Source organism: Podarcis melisellensis (genome assembly GCF_964234715.1).
Source record: "Podarcis melisellensis genome assembly, chromosome: 9".
Lineage (NCBI taxonomy): Eukaryota > Metazoa > Chordata > Lepidosauria > Squamata > Lacertidae > Podarcis > Podarcis melisellensis.
Window position 1 is genome coordinate 25,861,302 of NC_138541.1, and position 16,746 is coordinate 25,878,047.

The 16,746-nt window shown below is 42.7% G+C and overlaps 1 protein-coding gene across 13 annotated transcripts in view; it reads right to left on the minus strand.

Annotated features, from left to right (window-relative positions):
- The window catches only part of CAMK2D (calcium/calmodulin dependent protein kinase II delta), a 153,261-nt gene that overhangs the window by 38,733 nt on the left and 97,782 nt on the right, over positions 1-16,746 (minus strand). For all 13 annotated transcript variants that reach the window (XM_081925084.1, XM_081925085.1, XM_081925087.1 and 10 more), the window contains 5 exons: positions 12,453-12,536; positions 10,732-10,826; positions 8,866-8,988; positions 6,927-7,010; positions 5,668-5,710 (listed from right to left, as the gene is read on the minus strand). In XM_081925084.1, coding sequence (XP_081781210.1) covers positions 5,668-5,710; positions 6,927-7,010; positions 8,866-8,988; positions 10,732-10,826; positions 12,453-12,536 — 429 coding nt within the window. The remainder of the gene's footprint in view (positions 1-5,667; positions 5,711-6,926; positions 7,011-8,865; positions 8,989-10,731; positions 10,827-12,452; positions 12,537-16,746) is intronic.

Consider the following 16,746-nt stretch of genomic DNA (forward strand, 5'->3'; position numbering starts at 1 on the left):
CCAACTCCCCGCATTGCAGGAATCTTTTGCCCAATGTGGGGTTTGAACCCACGACCATGAAATTAAGTTTCTCACGCTCTACCAACTGAACTATTTGTCTCATAACACCTAGGTCCAACCAATCTTTACTAATTGTAGATGGGTTTATAAGAACAACAATGCTACGGATAAATATATTTGATAGAATACTGGAAAAAGCCCAAGAAAAATGCATCCAAGTTGCAGTACTGAGCATCTGAGAAAAAACATCAGGTTCCAAGGATGGACTAATATCATGTGTCATACCTGGGGCCTTGTGTAGTTAAAAGAAAAAGAGAATGTTTGGTGCATTGATTTGTTTCCAGCAATTTGCCTGTAAAGCGTACTGTAGCTGAAATTAAAAAGACTAAACATTTTAATCCCACTGCCTTCAATGAAACCTCAGCTATTATCCGATGAAACTTTTCATTGATTTAAGCATATATATTTTTCATACATATGGCCATGCTATAAATTGTAAACAATTTCTCCTGGATGGTGCTCAGCAGTTTGTTTTTTTAGTAAGAGAGCCAGAAGCAGGAATACTCTGCAGATACACAATATCATTTATTTCCCTCTTCTTTGGTTGTCACATCTATCTTACTGTGGCTTTGCGCACACAAGGAATTTGCCCCAATAGAAGCAGCGTGGAAAAGACTAGGGTCAGATTATCATTAAGAATTTAAACCCAACTGCCATTAAAATTTTGCAATATTTAGACAGATATCATCACTTTCTTTTAAATTAAGGTGGTTCAGAATAATACACATGTGTGAAAGTATGATGTTGATAATCACAATGGAAGCAATTTTCTAAATTATAAATGCATTTGGAACTATATCTTTCACAATATATTTTGAGGAAATTGCACAATATTATAAATGTAAATATAACCATCTTGGTACAAGTGAAAGAATTGCCCATGCAGATATTTTACTGTGCTCTAAATAGAAAACAGGGAAACTGAGTATCTGTTTGGCATCTTACCAGATGGAGTCCTGTGCATGGTGATGGGGACACCTCTGCATACACAAGGAAATATCTGCTATGCTTATGTAGGGTATTATACCTACATAGATCTCCATCAGGAGTGGGGAACTCTTCCCAGCCTGAGGGCCACATTGCCTCCAGGCAGGGCAGTTCAGCATGTGGCCCTCAATGCCTTTTTGGTGGCCCTTGGCAACATTTGTCGCCCCCTCCCTGCAGTTCTTGCGCTGCCTTCCCAAAGCCTGGTAAGCAAGGTGCTGGGCTTTGGAAAGGAGGTGTGGGGGCTCTGACAGGTTCCTAGAGTCCTCCAACCTTCTTCCCAAAGCCTAGTCTGTGCTTTCCCAGCTGTGGGGACAAGGTGGGAGGGCTCTAGGACCCTGCCAGAGCCTTATGCTTCCTTCCCAAAGGAGGACACCTTGCTTAGCTGGCTTTGGGAAGGCAGAAGGAGGGCTGGGGAGGCATCAACTTTTGGGCTCACTCTCTCCTTCACACCAGGTGACAAGGCAGTGTGCAGCCCACAGGTTCCATGTCAAAGTGCTCTTGTGGCCTACTTGGTATGAAAAGTTGGACCACTCTGCTCCAGGGGTCACATATCAGTGGTGGGTGGACCACAGGCAAATGTGGGCAGATCAATCAATGAATTTTTTACCTTTGCAGAGTAGGCTAGTTTCTACACACACTCACACACTCCCATTTGTCCTCCATCCAGGGGAAAAGAAGAATGATCAGAGTTCAAGGCCTCATTCCAATCTGGCAGAAATACTCAAAGAGGGTGCGAAGAAGGGTCAGTTAGGGATGGTGCTGGCCTGGAAAAGGGCTACATAGGCTTGGAGGACTCTATTCAGCACCCAGATTTAAGGTTCCCCACCTCTAGTCTTCGTGAACAACCCGCAAGTTCATTTTCCAATCAATTTCCTTTTGAGGAAAAAATAATGAACAATCGTACACACATGTTGCTTGCATCACCCATTACCTCATGTGGGAAATAGCAGAGCATAATGTGCTGCACAAGCTCTTTCCCATACATACAGAAAGCCATGGTCTTTATTTATCGTATTTACAATTCCATTACAGTGATACAACATACATTTAAAGAATAAGTCCTTTATCTGAGAATGAAGCAGCAACCCAACTGTCAACCATTAGGGCTAAATATCTGCTGCAAACAATGAGGCAATATCCTTGAAATGTCACAGCCATTTGTGGCACTATGCTGCAGCAGCAATCAGTACAACTGGAGCACACATTTTTAAACATTAAAAACAATTCAGGGATAAAAGCACAAATGAAAAGAATGACAACTTTGCTAGTAACTAAGATTAGTGAACTTGTGGCATATTGGCTTAGATGTAATGAGCACATGTAGGATTGGCTTTTGAAAGTTCTTTGGGTTATATTTCATTGTATATCAAGAGAACAACTATGACAGCCATAAATTTGGAATTCACCCCTTCTGCTGTAATAAATACTATGGGGCAGTGAGTAAAATATATCCAACCAAAAGTTCATAATTAATCTCAGCTACAAAAGCCCCTGGGCTGGGCTTTGAACCAGTCACTGGCTTAGTTCAGATATACATTTCCCAGCTAGCGAAAACACACTTTAGCAACCAGGAAGAAACATCAGGACAACATGCTCCACCCTTGTCTCCCACATTCCTTGGTGTGAAGATCCAGGTTAGCTTTAACCACAGTTCTCCTTTATAGCCAAAATGGGGAACTGTGGTTTAATGTCAGCTTACCTACCACCATCTTAAACCATGTGCAAACTGTGGGTAAATATCCTGATGCTGCACAGTATCACATTGTTCCAGAAATAATGGGAAGATGTAGTTTTAAGCTATACGGTATTGGCATGCCAAGGAAGGGAAGGGACAAGGGAGGGAAGGGGAGTTCTGACGCTCATTCCCAGTTACTAAACTATGGTTTAGCAAACTAGGAAATGGATATCTGAATTAGGAAACTAACTCTCGTTTTAACTTATCTCACAGGATTATTTCGGCCAAAAGAGATATATTTGATGCTACAGTATCAAAATATACAAAGTGGTGATTTACACTGAGCATATTGTAACCATTCATTTGAACCTGTACAGGATAGTTACAATGAAAGACTTGTTTCACAACAGACCAATTTCAATTAAGTATATTCCCTAATAACCATTGAGAACAACAAAAAAGAAGACCTGCATTTTTGCCAATTTTTCATAGTAAAAAGGTCATGAATTTAAATAATGTCCTACTTATATATCAGCTAACCCAAAGAAACAGAATTGAGGCTGGAACTGGATGTTATTAGAGTCATATGACTGTTGTGAAAAACAGCATCTTTGTGTCTCCTCTCTCTTTCTCTCCCCAGTAACTTCTAGTACTACAAAGTATGCCATGATTTCATACCCACTGAAAGTTCCCTTGCCCCCACAAGCAGCAGCCAATGAAATGGAGCAGAGAAGGCCGGAAACTCACAGCGTGATAACGTCACGGGACTGCTATAACACCCAGTTCCATCCAGACACAGCGAACCAAAAAACAAGAGTGATTTGGGACAGGCAGCACATTGTTTGGGAGAATGAAGAGAAAAACATTCCTTTCAGCTCCCGAGGGGGCTTACCTCACAAGAAACATACATTCCACATTACAGGAAGAACAACAAAAAAAGGAAATAAATAAATAAAACACTTTTATAGATACATCATTATGGACAATTTACTCCCCAAAAAGGCATGCGATGCAACAACAAAAATCAAAATTAGATTCCCCTGGATGGCACCTTTTCTTAAATTAACCACAGTAGACAAGTGCCACTCAAGAAGAACGGAAAGAACAGAACAGGGTCAATTCAGGAATGGATGAATGGAGTAATATATTAAAATTATTTTTTGTTCTGGGGACGGTTACAAAAAAGGAGAGAAAATTACAGTGGATATAGGATGCTGAACAACAACCATTGCAGGTGACCAGACACATCTTTAAATCTATTTTTGTTGAGAAGATAGTTAGTTTGATGTTTCCACTAGAACTAAGGTTAAATGGGTGGGTGTGGCAGTTTCATAAAAACATTCATTAGATTCCACACTACCATTTTTATCATTTCCCACAAGCAGTGGGCATGAACAGCCAAAAAAAGGTAAGGTTAACACCTCTTGCTGCAAAATCAAAACTTTTGTGGCAACAATTGGACCTGAAGAATACTCAGTTCATTTGCACTTGATTATTACATGGAAATTAACACAGTTCTTGGTAGTTTATTGTTATCCTAGCGTATAACAGAGAGGCTGGGCTGTGTACTTGACAAGAGCAATGCCTTTTAATTTCTCCTATTACCAGTGTAAACTCTCCCATTCACTTTTAAATTTGTAAAGTACTTAACTCTGTCACAACTGCATCCTGGTTCAGTACTTGTTATATCCATAATAAGATAGTTTGAGGGCTACTTGCTATCTGTTTGGGTTTTCACTAACCTGAATAATTTGCTATTATAGCCTGGTTTTAGCTAGAAGTCTTAACTTCTTCACTTTGATGCTCAGCTGAAAGTGGTAGGTGTTAAATTTGACACCATATATCTCAAGTGTTCTGCCATAGTTTAAAATGTGATAGGCTAATCATAAATTAATAAATTATATTACGGAGGCAAAGGTATTGGGCCCATAGGTGCCTACTTTCCCTATTTGGTAATCAGGCACTGTCTGCAGTGGCAAATTCAACAAATGCTGGCAAGATATTTTGTTGGTAATAAGATAATGGAGATTGCTCTCTAGATTCTATCTATGTTTCTATCTATGTATCATCTAGGTTTTGCATTTTATATTCTCCTCAAGTGATATACGTCTTTGCAAATTAGTATGAGAATATCATGTAGAAAAGTTATTTGAAAGGTTGAACTGGACCAGCAAGTCTTCAACTTTCACTTTCCAAACCATCTCTAAAGTTATAATTTTTGGGTTCCTCAACCGGCATTGGCTGCCAAAAGGGAGGTCCTTATAAAACAAAACATGTAAATGCGGCCATAATCTGCCCTTAAAAATGAGGGGAATTGACTCCAAGGAGCATCCAAAAGCATGTCGAAAAAACAACAACTCTAAAAATGAAGTAGACCAGTATCAACAAAATGCAAGTTGACCTGCCGTTTGACAGAAAAGGTTTCAATAAGGACTTCCAGGTATCTCTAGCATTTCTACTTGGGATCAGAATAGCTATATGCCAAACAGAAGAGAACTCGTTATGGTATAAAGTCTTCATGGTTTCAAGTCATCGTTTTGAATCTGATGCCCTCCAGATGTTTTGGGCTACAACTCCCATTAGCCCCATCTGGCATGGCCAACTGTCAAAGATGTTGGAAGCTCTAGCCCAAAACTTGTGGAGGGCACCAGGTCGGGGAAGGTTGTTGTAAACAATGCCAGCGGATCTAATAACCATGTCTAACTACTATAAAATGAAAGACAGTGAGAAATGACCAGAGATGAAGGATGGAATTAACAAGATGCCCACTTAAGAAGTTTCATCTCACTCCAATCTTACTTAGCCAATGCAAAACAAACAGATGTGTATTAAACAAATATGGCATCTGAACACATGCAAAGATGAATGAATTTTGATGTACCACAGGAACATATACCACATCTCAGCAATTAGCAATATGGTGTCACACAGTGTACTGAACATACCTGAGAAATTTCTTGTAGCCAGCATAGTTGTCAAAATGGCACCCTAAAAAGACATTCAACATAGTAAGTCAATAATCTCTACAGTATTTCTGAAGATAAGCAAAAGGATCTCTCTCTTATTTCAAACTCACAGAGGCCTGCTGTTGGATAAAATTCCCTACATTTGAAAGGTTTAAATGGCCCATGTGACTATGTAACATGCTTCTTTATTTTAAAATTTATACCCAGCCTTTCTTGATGAGATAAACTCAAAAGCTTACACACACACACACACACACACACACGCACACACAAAATAATCAAAGTGACAATAAAAACAGTTCAAAATACTGGAATCAATTTCCTACATTAAAACCAAGACCAGGATGCAATTTAGTTTTACAAAATGGGCAGGCAGAACTGTAGCCCATGCTAAAATCTCAATGAAACAATACAGTATTGGCTGCTTGCCTGAAGCATAAATAGAGGGCGCATAAAATGTGTAAAGGATAGATTGCCTCAGGGAACACAGGCCTGTTCAAAACTATTTGTAATGCTCTCCAAAAAATTTTAAAATAATAATAATAATACTGAATAATACAATTTTCTAAATGTGTAGGTCGTTTTTCTCTTTTAAAAAGAGAAGTTAAAATCTTTTGTTAATCACTTAAGACTTTATTGAAAGAAAACCCTGCATCATCATTAATGTTGAGTGGAGGTGTGCAAACAGGCACTCTCTCATTCATTCTACAACAGGACTCATGGAACAGAGGTGCTGTCACTAACTGAAATCTTTGCAAGGACTCTGAAGTGGGAGGAACTCTGCATGAGCAGGAGGTCCTCTGTTTTCTTTAATGTTTGGAAATGATCTATGGAACATTCCTGGACAGTTCAGAGGGGAGCAAATATACTGCAAGTACTGGATCAGAATGATGGTAAGTCAAATGTTGCAAGCTGAAGTATGCATTTGCAGTTAGTATGTATAAACATTCCCAGTCTGTCGTTTACTGAGAACTTGATTTGTGAGAGGGCTTTTGTTTTTGAAATGTTTCCCCCCTCCAACCCCCCCTCCAAGATACTGTTTGGTGGTAGGAGAGAACTCAAGGGGAAAAGAGGTGCAATATTAGGGAAACGTTACTGTCATGTATGAGAGAGGGAGAAGCAGCCATAGAGAATACAGACACTCAGCTAATGAATACCTGCTGCTTTTAAGAGACACTAACTATATGCTTTCAGTTTCTCAACTAGCAGGAGGTCTGGGGGGAAACTTGCTTCCTTACCTTAAGTTTCCTTCTTGCATTGAATTTCTTCAGGCAGTCTACAGTCTCCTGTCTGTGCATCATAGAAGCCACAGTAGAACGTTGCTGAAGAAAAAGAGGGGGGGGGGAGAAGTGTTTTGGTGCATGCAACCAGATTTGCAAATTTATTCAGTATTAACAATCTCCATGAACAATGTTTTCTGGAGCTACTTCCAGATGCCAGTGGCAACTCTGGAGCCCTTGATGAAAATGACAAGGCTCCTCCCACCATTTGATTGGCTCTGCAACTAAATAAAACAAAAACGACCCCACAATTGCCCTGCTTTAACAACAATAATCCTTTGAGATGATCAGATATCAGTGCAAGGTCCTCATATCTAAACTTTAGAGTCTGAAGTGTTTAATTGAAAGTGGTTGGCTCTTCAATATAACGAACTGTATTTAAACAGGATTTAAACCAGGCTTAATCAGAAGTAAGTCCTATAGAATTCAATGGAAATGACTCCCAGGTAAGTGAGGTTAAGGATTTGTGAGGGGTTTTTGTATTGCATTGCATTGTAGTTTTCTTCAATATTACAATGCAATAATATACTGTGGTTTTTCTTTTAGTAGATTCTTACAGGATATAACAATATTGTACACTTAAGTAATAACATATCCCACCCTAAACCCCACCGCAGAAAATGCCCATTCTCGTATTGCCACCCTCCGGACCTCTTATGGGAGAGGCAAACAAATAAAGGCATCAGATTATAATCTCAGGGTCCTTGTGGGTTCACCAGAAGATGGTGCTTAGGCAATATATGCAAAATAACATACTAAATTCTTATCCCAGATTACCATTTGTATAGAAAGCAGTAAGCAGCTTAATTTAACCAAAAGGTTTTATAATGTGAAGGGAGTCCCCTGTTCATTTTTTAGCCATATGTACACTAAAGCCATACCAGTGAGTTACAGAAAAAAGCATTTGTGCCTTAAACCTTGTGCCAATTTTATTTTATTAGTCCATTTTTCCAACAAGTGCTATTTGCCATACTTTATTGTACCAATTTGTCAGAGCAGCACCCTCTAAGTTCTTTCAGCAACTCATTATTATGAGCCTGCCTGCTAGTAAAGGGGAACTTATTAGAGGTTTGAGATGTAAGTTCATGTTATCTGCCTCGGGGAAAAAATGAGCAGCAACAGCTCTGGACACTGAAAGATGTTTTGTCCAGTAATTGCTTTTATTTCAACAAATACTTCCTCCCAGAACTGAGTCACTTTCCCAAATGTCCACCACATACATTGATTAGAGCCTAATGTTCCACAACCTCTCTAACATTTTAGTGAGGAGGAAGAGCTAATATGGGCTAACTGTATAAGGGTGAGATAGGTATTTGTGCTCCACTGTAGTATTCGTGGTACTGCCAAACTCCAGTTATTGAAACTGGTGTTCTGTGAGCCAGAAACACATACCCTCAACACCTTATTTGAATTTACAGACTATTATTACAATATAATTCACCTTAAGGTGAAAATGCTAATTATAATTGTGGTGCCCTGGCTATTAATATAAAAATGATTCTCATTGGGCAGCAACAATTCTAATTATCAGATTTCTAAATGTATTTATTTATTATACTAATATCCAAATTACCTCCCACAGAATTCAGAGTGGTGTATTCAGTTCTTCCCCATCACATTTTTATTACAACAACCACCCTGTGAGGTTAGCTGAATAAGAGGGATGGTGACAATCAGACCATGAACTTCATGGCTGAAGGAGGGCTTGAACCCAGATCTCCCCTGGGCTAATGTAACAATCTAATCATTACTCTGGCTCACTGTTGAGCTGAGATTTCAGGTAATCATGGAAGGAAATCATGAAATATTTTACTGCAAGTGGAATAGAAAGGCATGGCATACAAGTTTTGGACTTTGCCCTCTGAACAAAGAAGACAGCTAGTAGAATCCTACTTACACAGATCCAGGGGTGTTTGAGGGCCTCTGATGCATTGATACGTTTGGCAGGATTGATTGTCAGCATTTTGTTGATGAGGTCTTTGGCTTCTGGGGTCACCGTGTCCCATTCTGGTGAAGGAAACTTGGGGGAAAAACCATACCCATGTCACACATAATCAAGATTCTTTGACACAGAGAATTTGAAAGGAATTTCAATGGCTGTTATTCTATGCTTTCTGGGCCTTCAAATCCCCTGATTTCTAAGCAAGTTGAATCAAATCAAAGAAGCAGAAAATGGGAGTGGACCCAGAAAATTAATTGAAACACACACACACACGTTATGTCTGTTTGTTTTATTATAGAAAAAGAATGCAAACGACCCCAAGAGGCACAGCAAAGCCTAAAAATATCTAAATAAAAAGCAACAACAAGCAATATGAAGGGATGTGCTGGGGAGAACAGGTGAGCATAATCTCCTAAAACAGGTGGGAAGGGAAACCCACTTCTGAATGCCACTAATTCTTGCTTGTTGATCACCACAAGCAGCCACATCACCAGGGAAAGCACAAACACCTGTTAGGTTTGCTGGCTGTGCTCCTGAGAGCAGGCTATTACATTATGAAAGGCAATTTGCACAAAGGAGTCCTCCGAGTCAGCAAGAAGGATAATCATGCTGAAGAATAGACATTTGTCCATTTGAAAACACATCACTATGGGCATCACATAGGAATGAGCTTGACAGGAGGGGGGAAAACATCTCGTAATTCTGAAACGTCTTTTGGCTGCCGCTTCTGCAGCTGCCAGACTCAAGGATTCTGAGCTGTGAGAAAGTATGATGGATATACTGTAGGCGGTGCTGGTATCTTGCATGGCTCATTTCACAATTCTCCGTCCCAGGCACACATATGCAAACTTGCAAGCGAACCAAGAGAGATCACAGCTGCGGGAATCTGTGACAAATCTAACTGAAGAGTGAAATGAGGAAATGTAAGCAGCACCAGAAAATGAAAGGGGAGGGGCGAGTTTGTATAGAGAGGAACATCCGTTATAGGTGTGTGTAATAGAGACAGGGACAATTTAAAAAGGAATTAAGAACTACATGGAGGCAGTTTTGTTTGTGACAGGGAACAGAAATCAGATGTTCTTGGACTCCAGCTCCCATCAGCTACCTCCAGCACTTACAGTGGGTCATGGGAATTTGCAGTACAGCAACACCAGGAAGACCAAATCTTCCATACCCCTTGTTTATGTCATCAGTTATTTATTATTTTGAAAATGTACATCTTGTTTTACCTCCAAAAGAAATCAAATCAGCCTTTGTTCATATGAACAAGACAACACCCAGAGATACCCCATATGGCTCCCACAAAGGCCACCATCACTCTCAATTTTTATTTTTAATTGAGCTTTGTTGGCGTTAGGGAGATTTGTCTGGTTGTGAAGAGGTCACTTGGTATGAGGGTGGGGTGGGCTATTTATTCTGTTGGTGTTTTATTTGCTTTGGGGTAGGCGTATAGGTGTTTTGTTGGGGGGGGGCACGACAGTTATAAGAACTTCCAATTTTTTCTTCAGTGAAATAGGCATTCTGTGGTGCAAATGACTGTTCCCTGTATGTGTTCCTGGACTCAAAAAGGTTGGGGGGACACCTGGGATATACAATCTTGTGGTTTCTCTTGTTACATCAAAGCTGCTTTTCCCATACGTTAGTTCTTTAAAGTTCCTGAACAGTTAATTGTGCAATGTTGCTCGTATATTAAAATGGTAGGCAGGAATGACTGGATGCTAGAATCACAAGCTAATACTTGGCCGTTTTGCATCACTGTCATCCCCACTATTATCATATTATAGTGAGCTATCATCAGAAAACAAGAAATTGAAGTATTACATCATACGCTCCAGCCTTGATCTGTTGGTAGAGTCTGTGCTGATCTTCATCCCAAAAAGGAGGGTATCCCACCAAGAGAATGTAGAGGATAACACCTGGGGAAGTTGACAATAAGGACACATGAAGTATGAGCAGGTCAGGGCTGAACTGATACTACCCTTGCTGGTGCCGTTCCCGGGAAAATCAGAGGCTCACTATGTCAGGTTCCTACTGGAAGACCGGACAAAAGCTAGAACGTCGGCAGTGGCAAAGTTTTTATCGGTGGTTGCAAGAACAAATGAGCCCTATATTCTAAACAAAATGCTTGATTAACCTGAAGGTAGGCTGTATGAACTGTGTATTGATTTGTAATGTTTTGTTGGGTCTCTGGACCGTAATATAGATCGTTGTTGTTGAATATAAGAAGAGCCCGCAGGAACAGGCCAATGGCCCATCTGGTCCACCATCTCACAGTGGCCAATCAGATGCCCGAGCAAAACCTATAAGCAGGACCCAAGCTCTCTCTCTCTCTCCTCTTGCATTTTCCAGCAGCTGGTATTCAGAAGCATACTGATTCCAAACTGGAGGCGGAGCACAGCCGTTATGGCAATCCTTATCCTCTATGAATTTGTCTAATCCAGTGTTTTCCAACCTTGGGCCTCCAGCTGTTTTCAGACTACAATTCCCATCATCCCTGACCACTGGTCTTGCTAGCTAGGGATGATGGGAGTTGTAGTCCAAAAACACCTGGAGGCCCAAGGTTGGGAAACACTGGTCTAATCCTCTTTCAAAGACATTCAAGTTGGTTAGTAATCACTGGCAGCAAGTTCCATATTTGAACTAATCACTGTACTTTATTTTATTTGTCCTGAATCTTCCAACATTCAGCTTCATTGGATGCCCAGGAGTTCTAGCACTGCGAGAGGGAGAAAACGCTGTCTCTGTTCACTTTCTGCTTACCACACATAATTCTATAGGTTTCTATAATGCTGTCTCTTGCACACCTTCCCTCTAAAATAAAAAGCCTCAGAAACAGCAACCTTTCCTCACAGGGGAGTCGTTCCATCCCCTTGATCAACTTTGTTCGCCCTTTTCTGAACCTTTTCCACATCTACAAGACCGTTTTTGTGGTGTGACAATAGCATTAAACTAAGTCAAAATGACTCAAATAAATATTTTCCAAGGAAACTGACACAGCTTTCTGCGACTGTATCACCCAGCTTATAAAAAAAGCAAACAAAACTTTGAAGCAGATTTGGACGGGAGCTATGTTGATGCGAAATGGGGCTAATATTTAGATCAGAGCCGTTTGCTGATGGAAGGGCTGTTTATATTCTCCTTTCACTATCTCTTTACTCCACCCAAATCCCCCCTGAATAAAGGTACCAGCCCTTTCCCCCTAGAGCAGGAATGGGGTTCAAATGCAGCTCCCCATGCCTCTTGATCCAGCCCAGGAAGGAGGAAAGCGGTCAGCTCTATTCTCCTGCCTACCAACGTCCTTCAAGTCTCTCCTTCCCCTCCTCCAAATTTATGCCAGCCCACGTCCACATGATTTTAATTGTATTGCAATGATTTATTGTAAACTGTCTTGGAAAGTTATATACCGTAAAAAAATGGGTCTATAAAAAAAATAGTATCTAGCAGAGGTTTTTAGGAGGAGCAAAGCAATGAAATATAAAAGCTCGCTTACGGAGGCTTTTAAAGGAAGAAAAAGAAAATCCCAGAAATTAAAAAGATCTTACCACACGCCCACATGTCTACTGGCTTTCCATAGGGATCTTTTCGTAGTACCTCCGGGGAAAGATATCCTGGCGTACCAGCAAAACCTTAAAAAAAGAAAGTATCATTCTTGTAAAACAATCCATATAACATCAGTCACTCTTTTAGAACATACTTTAGATATTTGTGAGTCTACTGCATTTTCAGCAACTCTTCCAACTTTAACTATCTGTACGGAAAGAGATCTACTGCTCCTTGTTCTGAAATAGGCATTTGTGAATCGGTCTCATGAATTTCAGGCTTTCAGCTCTGAAAAAGGCAAATGAATTCCGAGAATCTCAACAGGTACATGGGGAGAAAGCTTCCTGTATTCTTCCTTCAGCCCCTCTAGAAAAGTGAACTTGCACCCCACCCATTTTCTGAATTATCTTTCCTCAACTGCTCTCTCTCCCTCAGCGTCCTGGAGAGGGAGCTCTATAGGGTTGCAGCAAATTGCTAAGAGAGAATCAGGTGTAAGCTGAGCTCCTTAAAGAGATTTTGCAGGATCAGGCCTGCGGTACATGACAGGTGATCCAACACACTCCAAGACATCTTTGATGACCTGGATGTTACTACCCTGGCTGACTATGTATTATCATGATATCATCATGTTCACAAAGTGACTCCCCGTTGACCTGGTATCATTATATGGAGGAGATATTGTGATGGTTCAGAATTTATCTGGTTAAATTCCCCTGGTGTGTGTCACCTGCTAACGTCAGCTTACAGAAGCTGGGCGGAGACAGAAGCTTTTAGAAGCTAAGAAGGAGGAGTTTTTCCCTGTACTTTCACTTCTCTCTGTGTATCTGAGAGAGAAAGACGTGCCTTTGGACATGGCTGAAAGAAGCCCTGGACTTTAATGCTGTAATGTATGAATAAAGAGCTGTAAATAGACAAACCTGTCTATGTGTGCTTACAAGAAGCAAGACTGCTTTACACGCTGTGCTTCTACTCTGCTAAAAAGCCGTGACTGAAAGGAGAGACAGCAGGAGTTATTGCGCAGCTTGAGAGGAAGCCTGCCGGACCGCTGTAGGTGATTGATGCGGATCGTAAAGCTGTCTGACGTCGCGGCTCTATCGATAAGGCAAGATCGATAGATATCTCCACAGGTTATGGGGTCAGAAAACGCTCGTAAAGCAGTCGGTGTGAGCCTCAGGAATGCTTTGAAGTCAGCGGTCTGCGGCTGAGGAGCGGAACGGGAGCTGACTGGGTGCCGGAGAGCAGATGATTCATTGCCTGCTTCCGAGAGGCAGTGAGAGCTTCTGATACACAGAGAGCTGGAGCTGAAAAAGCAGCTAAAAGCTGGGAGCTGAGACGCAGCTGAAATATCGTTTCTCCACGGAAGGGAAGGCCGGAGGAAGCTGGTACGGAGTAAGTACAGCTTGGGGCACCTTGGGAGAACGGGAGAAGATGGCTGAAAGCCAGAATATACCGCTGGAAAAGCTCACTCTAAAGAGTTGGGCAACGTGGTCCAGACAAATAAGGGGATGGTTCTTGGTCGAAGGGCTCTGGGAAGCATGCCAATGGGAGCCAAAATCACCCCTTAGCCGGCCAGCAGCTGGAGCAGGTGAAGCAAGCTGTGGGGCTGTGTTGGCTGAAGATAGCCAGAGGCTGCAAGAGCTAGAGATGCTCAGAGCATGCGTTGATGCATCGCTGAGACCTCATTTGGAGGGTGTTGAGACAGCGTGGGCTGCCTGGAATTTGCTGAAGGGCTTGTGTGAGGCGTCAGCGAAAGGCCAGAGTCCTGGAGGAAGCCCTGGAGAGGCTGAAGGATGCCCAGAAAGCCCAATGGGGGCTGGGACAGTGTTGGGGAGCTGTTGTAATGCTTCTACACGTCTGTGTGATGGACTGAGTCCTGGAGAGGCTAGACTGGCAGGCCCTGTTCCCGATGTCTTAGCCTCTAGGAGCGCTAGTGAGCAGATCGGGGGGGCGAAGAGTTCCAAAGGCAAGTTTAAAGAACTTTCGCTTTGTGCTGAAGCAGAGAGGAGCTTCAGGGGGGGCCAGACTGGTGGAAGGCACCGTTCCAGAAGGAGGAAGGCCAGACCAGCTGGGAGGAGCCCCGGGCAGTGTTTTTCCACTGGAGTTCAACGTCGGCGTGGCAGTTGCCCCCACCGGAGCAGAGAGCCGATGCAGGATGTTTGCAAGGACTTTTCCCATGGGAATCAGGGAGGTTTCCATGGCAACAGGCCTGGGAAGACAGGCAGGCGTGGAACTGAGCCAGGTGGTCGTGGTAAACAACAGGAAGAGTCTTATCAAGTTTCTGCGAGTATGGCAGTGTTTGAAGACGACGGAGTGGAAAATTTCCAGCTCAGCCTTGTAATAGACTCTGCAGCTAACCGCAACATGGTTCCAGAGACCCCTGCAGTCGAGAGGTGGAATTGCACAGCAGTTCCGAAGGGACAAACTATTAAGTTCGCGAATGGACAGAAAACTAGAGTTCTCAAATGTACTAATGCCTTTCTTTCTGTTTTACAGGAGTCGGTGGATTTTTGTATTGTTCCAGAGATTCATCACTGTTTGCTATCTGTGCCTTATTTGTTGAATAAGGGGTTCAAAGTTTGTTTTGAAAATGATGTCTGCACAATCTCCAAAGGGGGGAGGTTACTGACCAAAGTGCGGAAGGGACAGAATGACCTTTTCATTCTTAAAACGTCTCTTGGGGGTGAGGGGAAGGTTGAGAAAGCACAAGCGTTGCGTGCTACAGTTCCCAACCAGCGTGCTACAATTCCCGCTCATAATGTTACATGTGCATGCGTATGGCATCAGAGAACAATTCATGGGTCGGTAGAGGACTTGCAGACTCTGCCCGAGGTTGCCACGGGGTGTAGGATTCAAAATTGTGGAAGTGCCATTGATTGTGACACTTGCAAGCAGGCAAAGGTGAGAGGGTGCAGTTACCCAAAGGTGGAACGTGTGGCCACTGAACCTTTTGAGTTGGTACACATAGATTTGGCCGGTCCTGTCAAGGAACCAAGTCTAGGGGGGGCCAGGTTTCTCCTAACTTTTTTGGATAATTTCTCGCAGAGTTCCTGGGCTCACGGTCTCAAATCCAGGGAGGATGCAGCACAGCTGATCAAGAGCTGGATTGAGGGGGTGGAACAGAGGTTCTCCACCAGGGTTCAAGCGATCATCAGTGACAGAAATGCTGAGTACACTGGTTCTGCGTTGCAGAAGTTCTTGCAGAAGAGAGGGATACGCCACACAGTTACTTCACCCCAGCAAGGGGGGGTGGCAGAGCTGAGGAGTGAGGCTCTGGTTAAGGCTGCACAGGTGATGCTGAAAGAAGCCAGGTTACCTCCTGAGTTTTGGTTGGAGGCTACTAGGGCTGTGTCATTTACCTGGAATCGTGTCTACAACTCACTGGTAGGTGACACACCGTTTTCTTTGTTAAATGGCCGCAAACCCCAGGTTCACTTTCTGCGGACTTTTGGGACTCCTGCGCTCGTCGCTTTGCCTAAGGCTTTGCAAGGGCCAGATGGAGCCAAAGTCCAGAAAATGATCTTCTGTGGGTATGAGCCAGATGCCCGTGCATGGCGATTTGCTTACCCATCAGGTGATCAGAGTAAGGTGCTGATCAGTAAACACGCTGAGTTCTTAGAGGAGGAGGTAAAGTCAAAGACTCCTGTCAGGTGTGATGTTCTCTCAGATTGTCTCTCTGACCCAGAAGACAGTTCTGATGAGGCGGAAGAAGAGACTGAGGCTGCTGATGACGACCAGGTCACTGACCAGGGTCAGGAGCAAGATAGGGCATCTCCACAAGTTGTAAAACAACAGCCCAAAAGTCAACCTAGTTCTCCTTTGAGTGTAATGGAGAGGATTCGAAGACGCTTTAAGTCAGAGGGTGAGTCCCATGATGCAGAGGATACACCTGCTGATCAAAGTGAGTCAGGGGGAACACCTGAGTTTGTGCCTAGGAGGTCCAGTCGCACAACGAAAGGTATCCCACCAGAGAGGTATCAGGCCACAGGTGCGTGGGTAAGTTTCGCACAGTGCGATTCTGAGAGTTGTGAGGTGGTTCCACAAATGCCAAACAGGTTTGCCAAGGGAGGGCACAAGGCATTGGGGAAGGAATTGATCTCACAAGGTGTTACTGAAGATGTTGCACAGGTATCACGCAGGGACACAAGGGGGGGTGTGATGGTTCAGAATTTATCTGGTTAAATTCCCCTGGTGTGTGTCACCTGCTAACGTCAGCTTACAGAAGCTGGGCGGAGACAGAAGCTTTTAGAAGCTAAGAAGGAGGAGTTTTTCCCTGTACTTTCACTTCTCTCTGTGTAT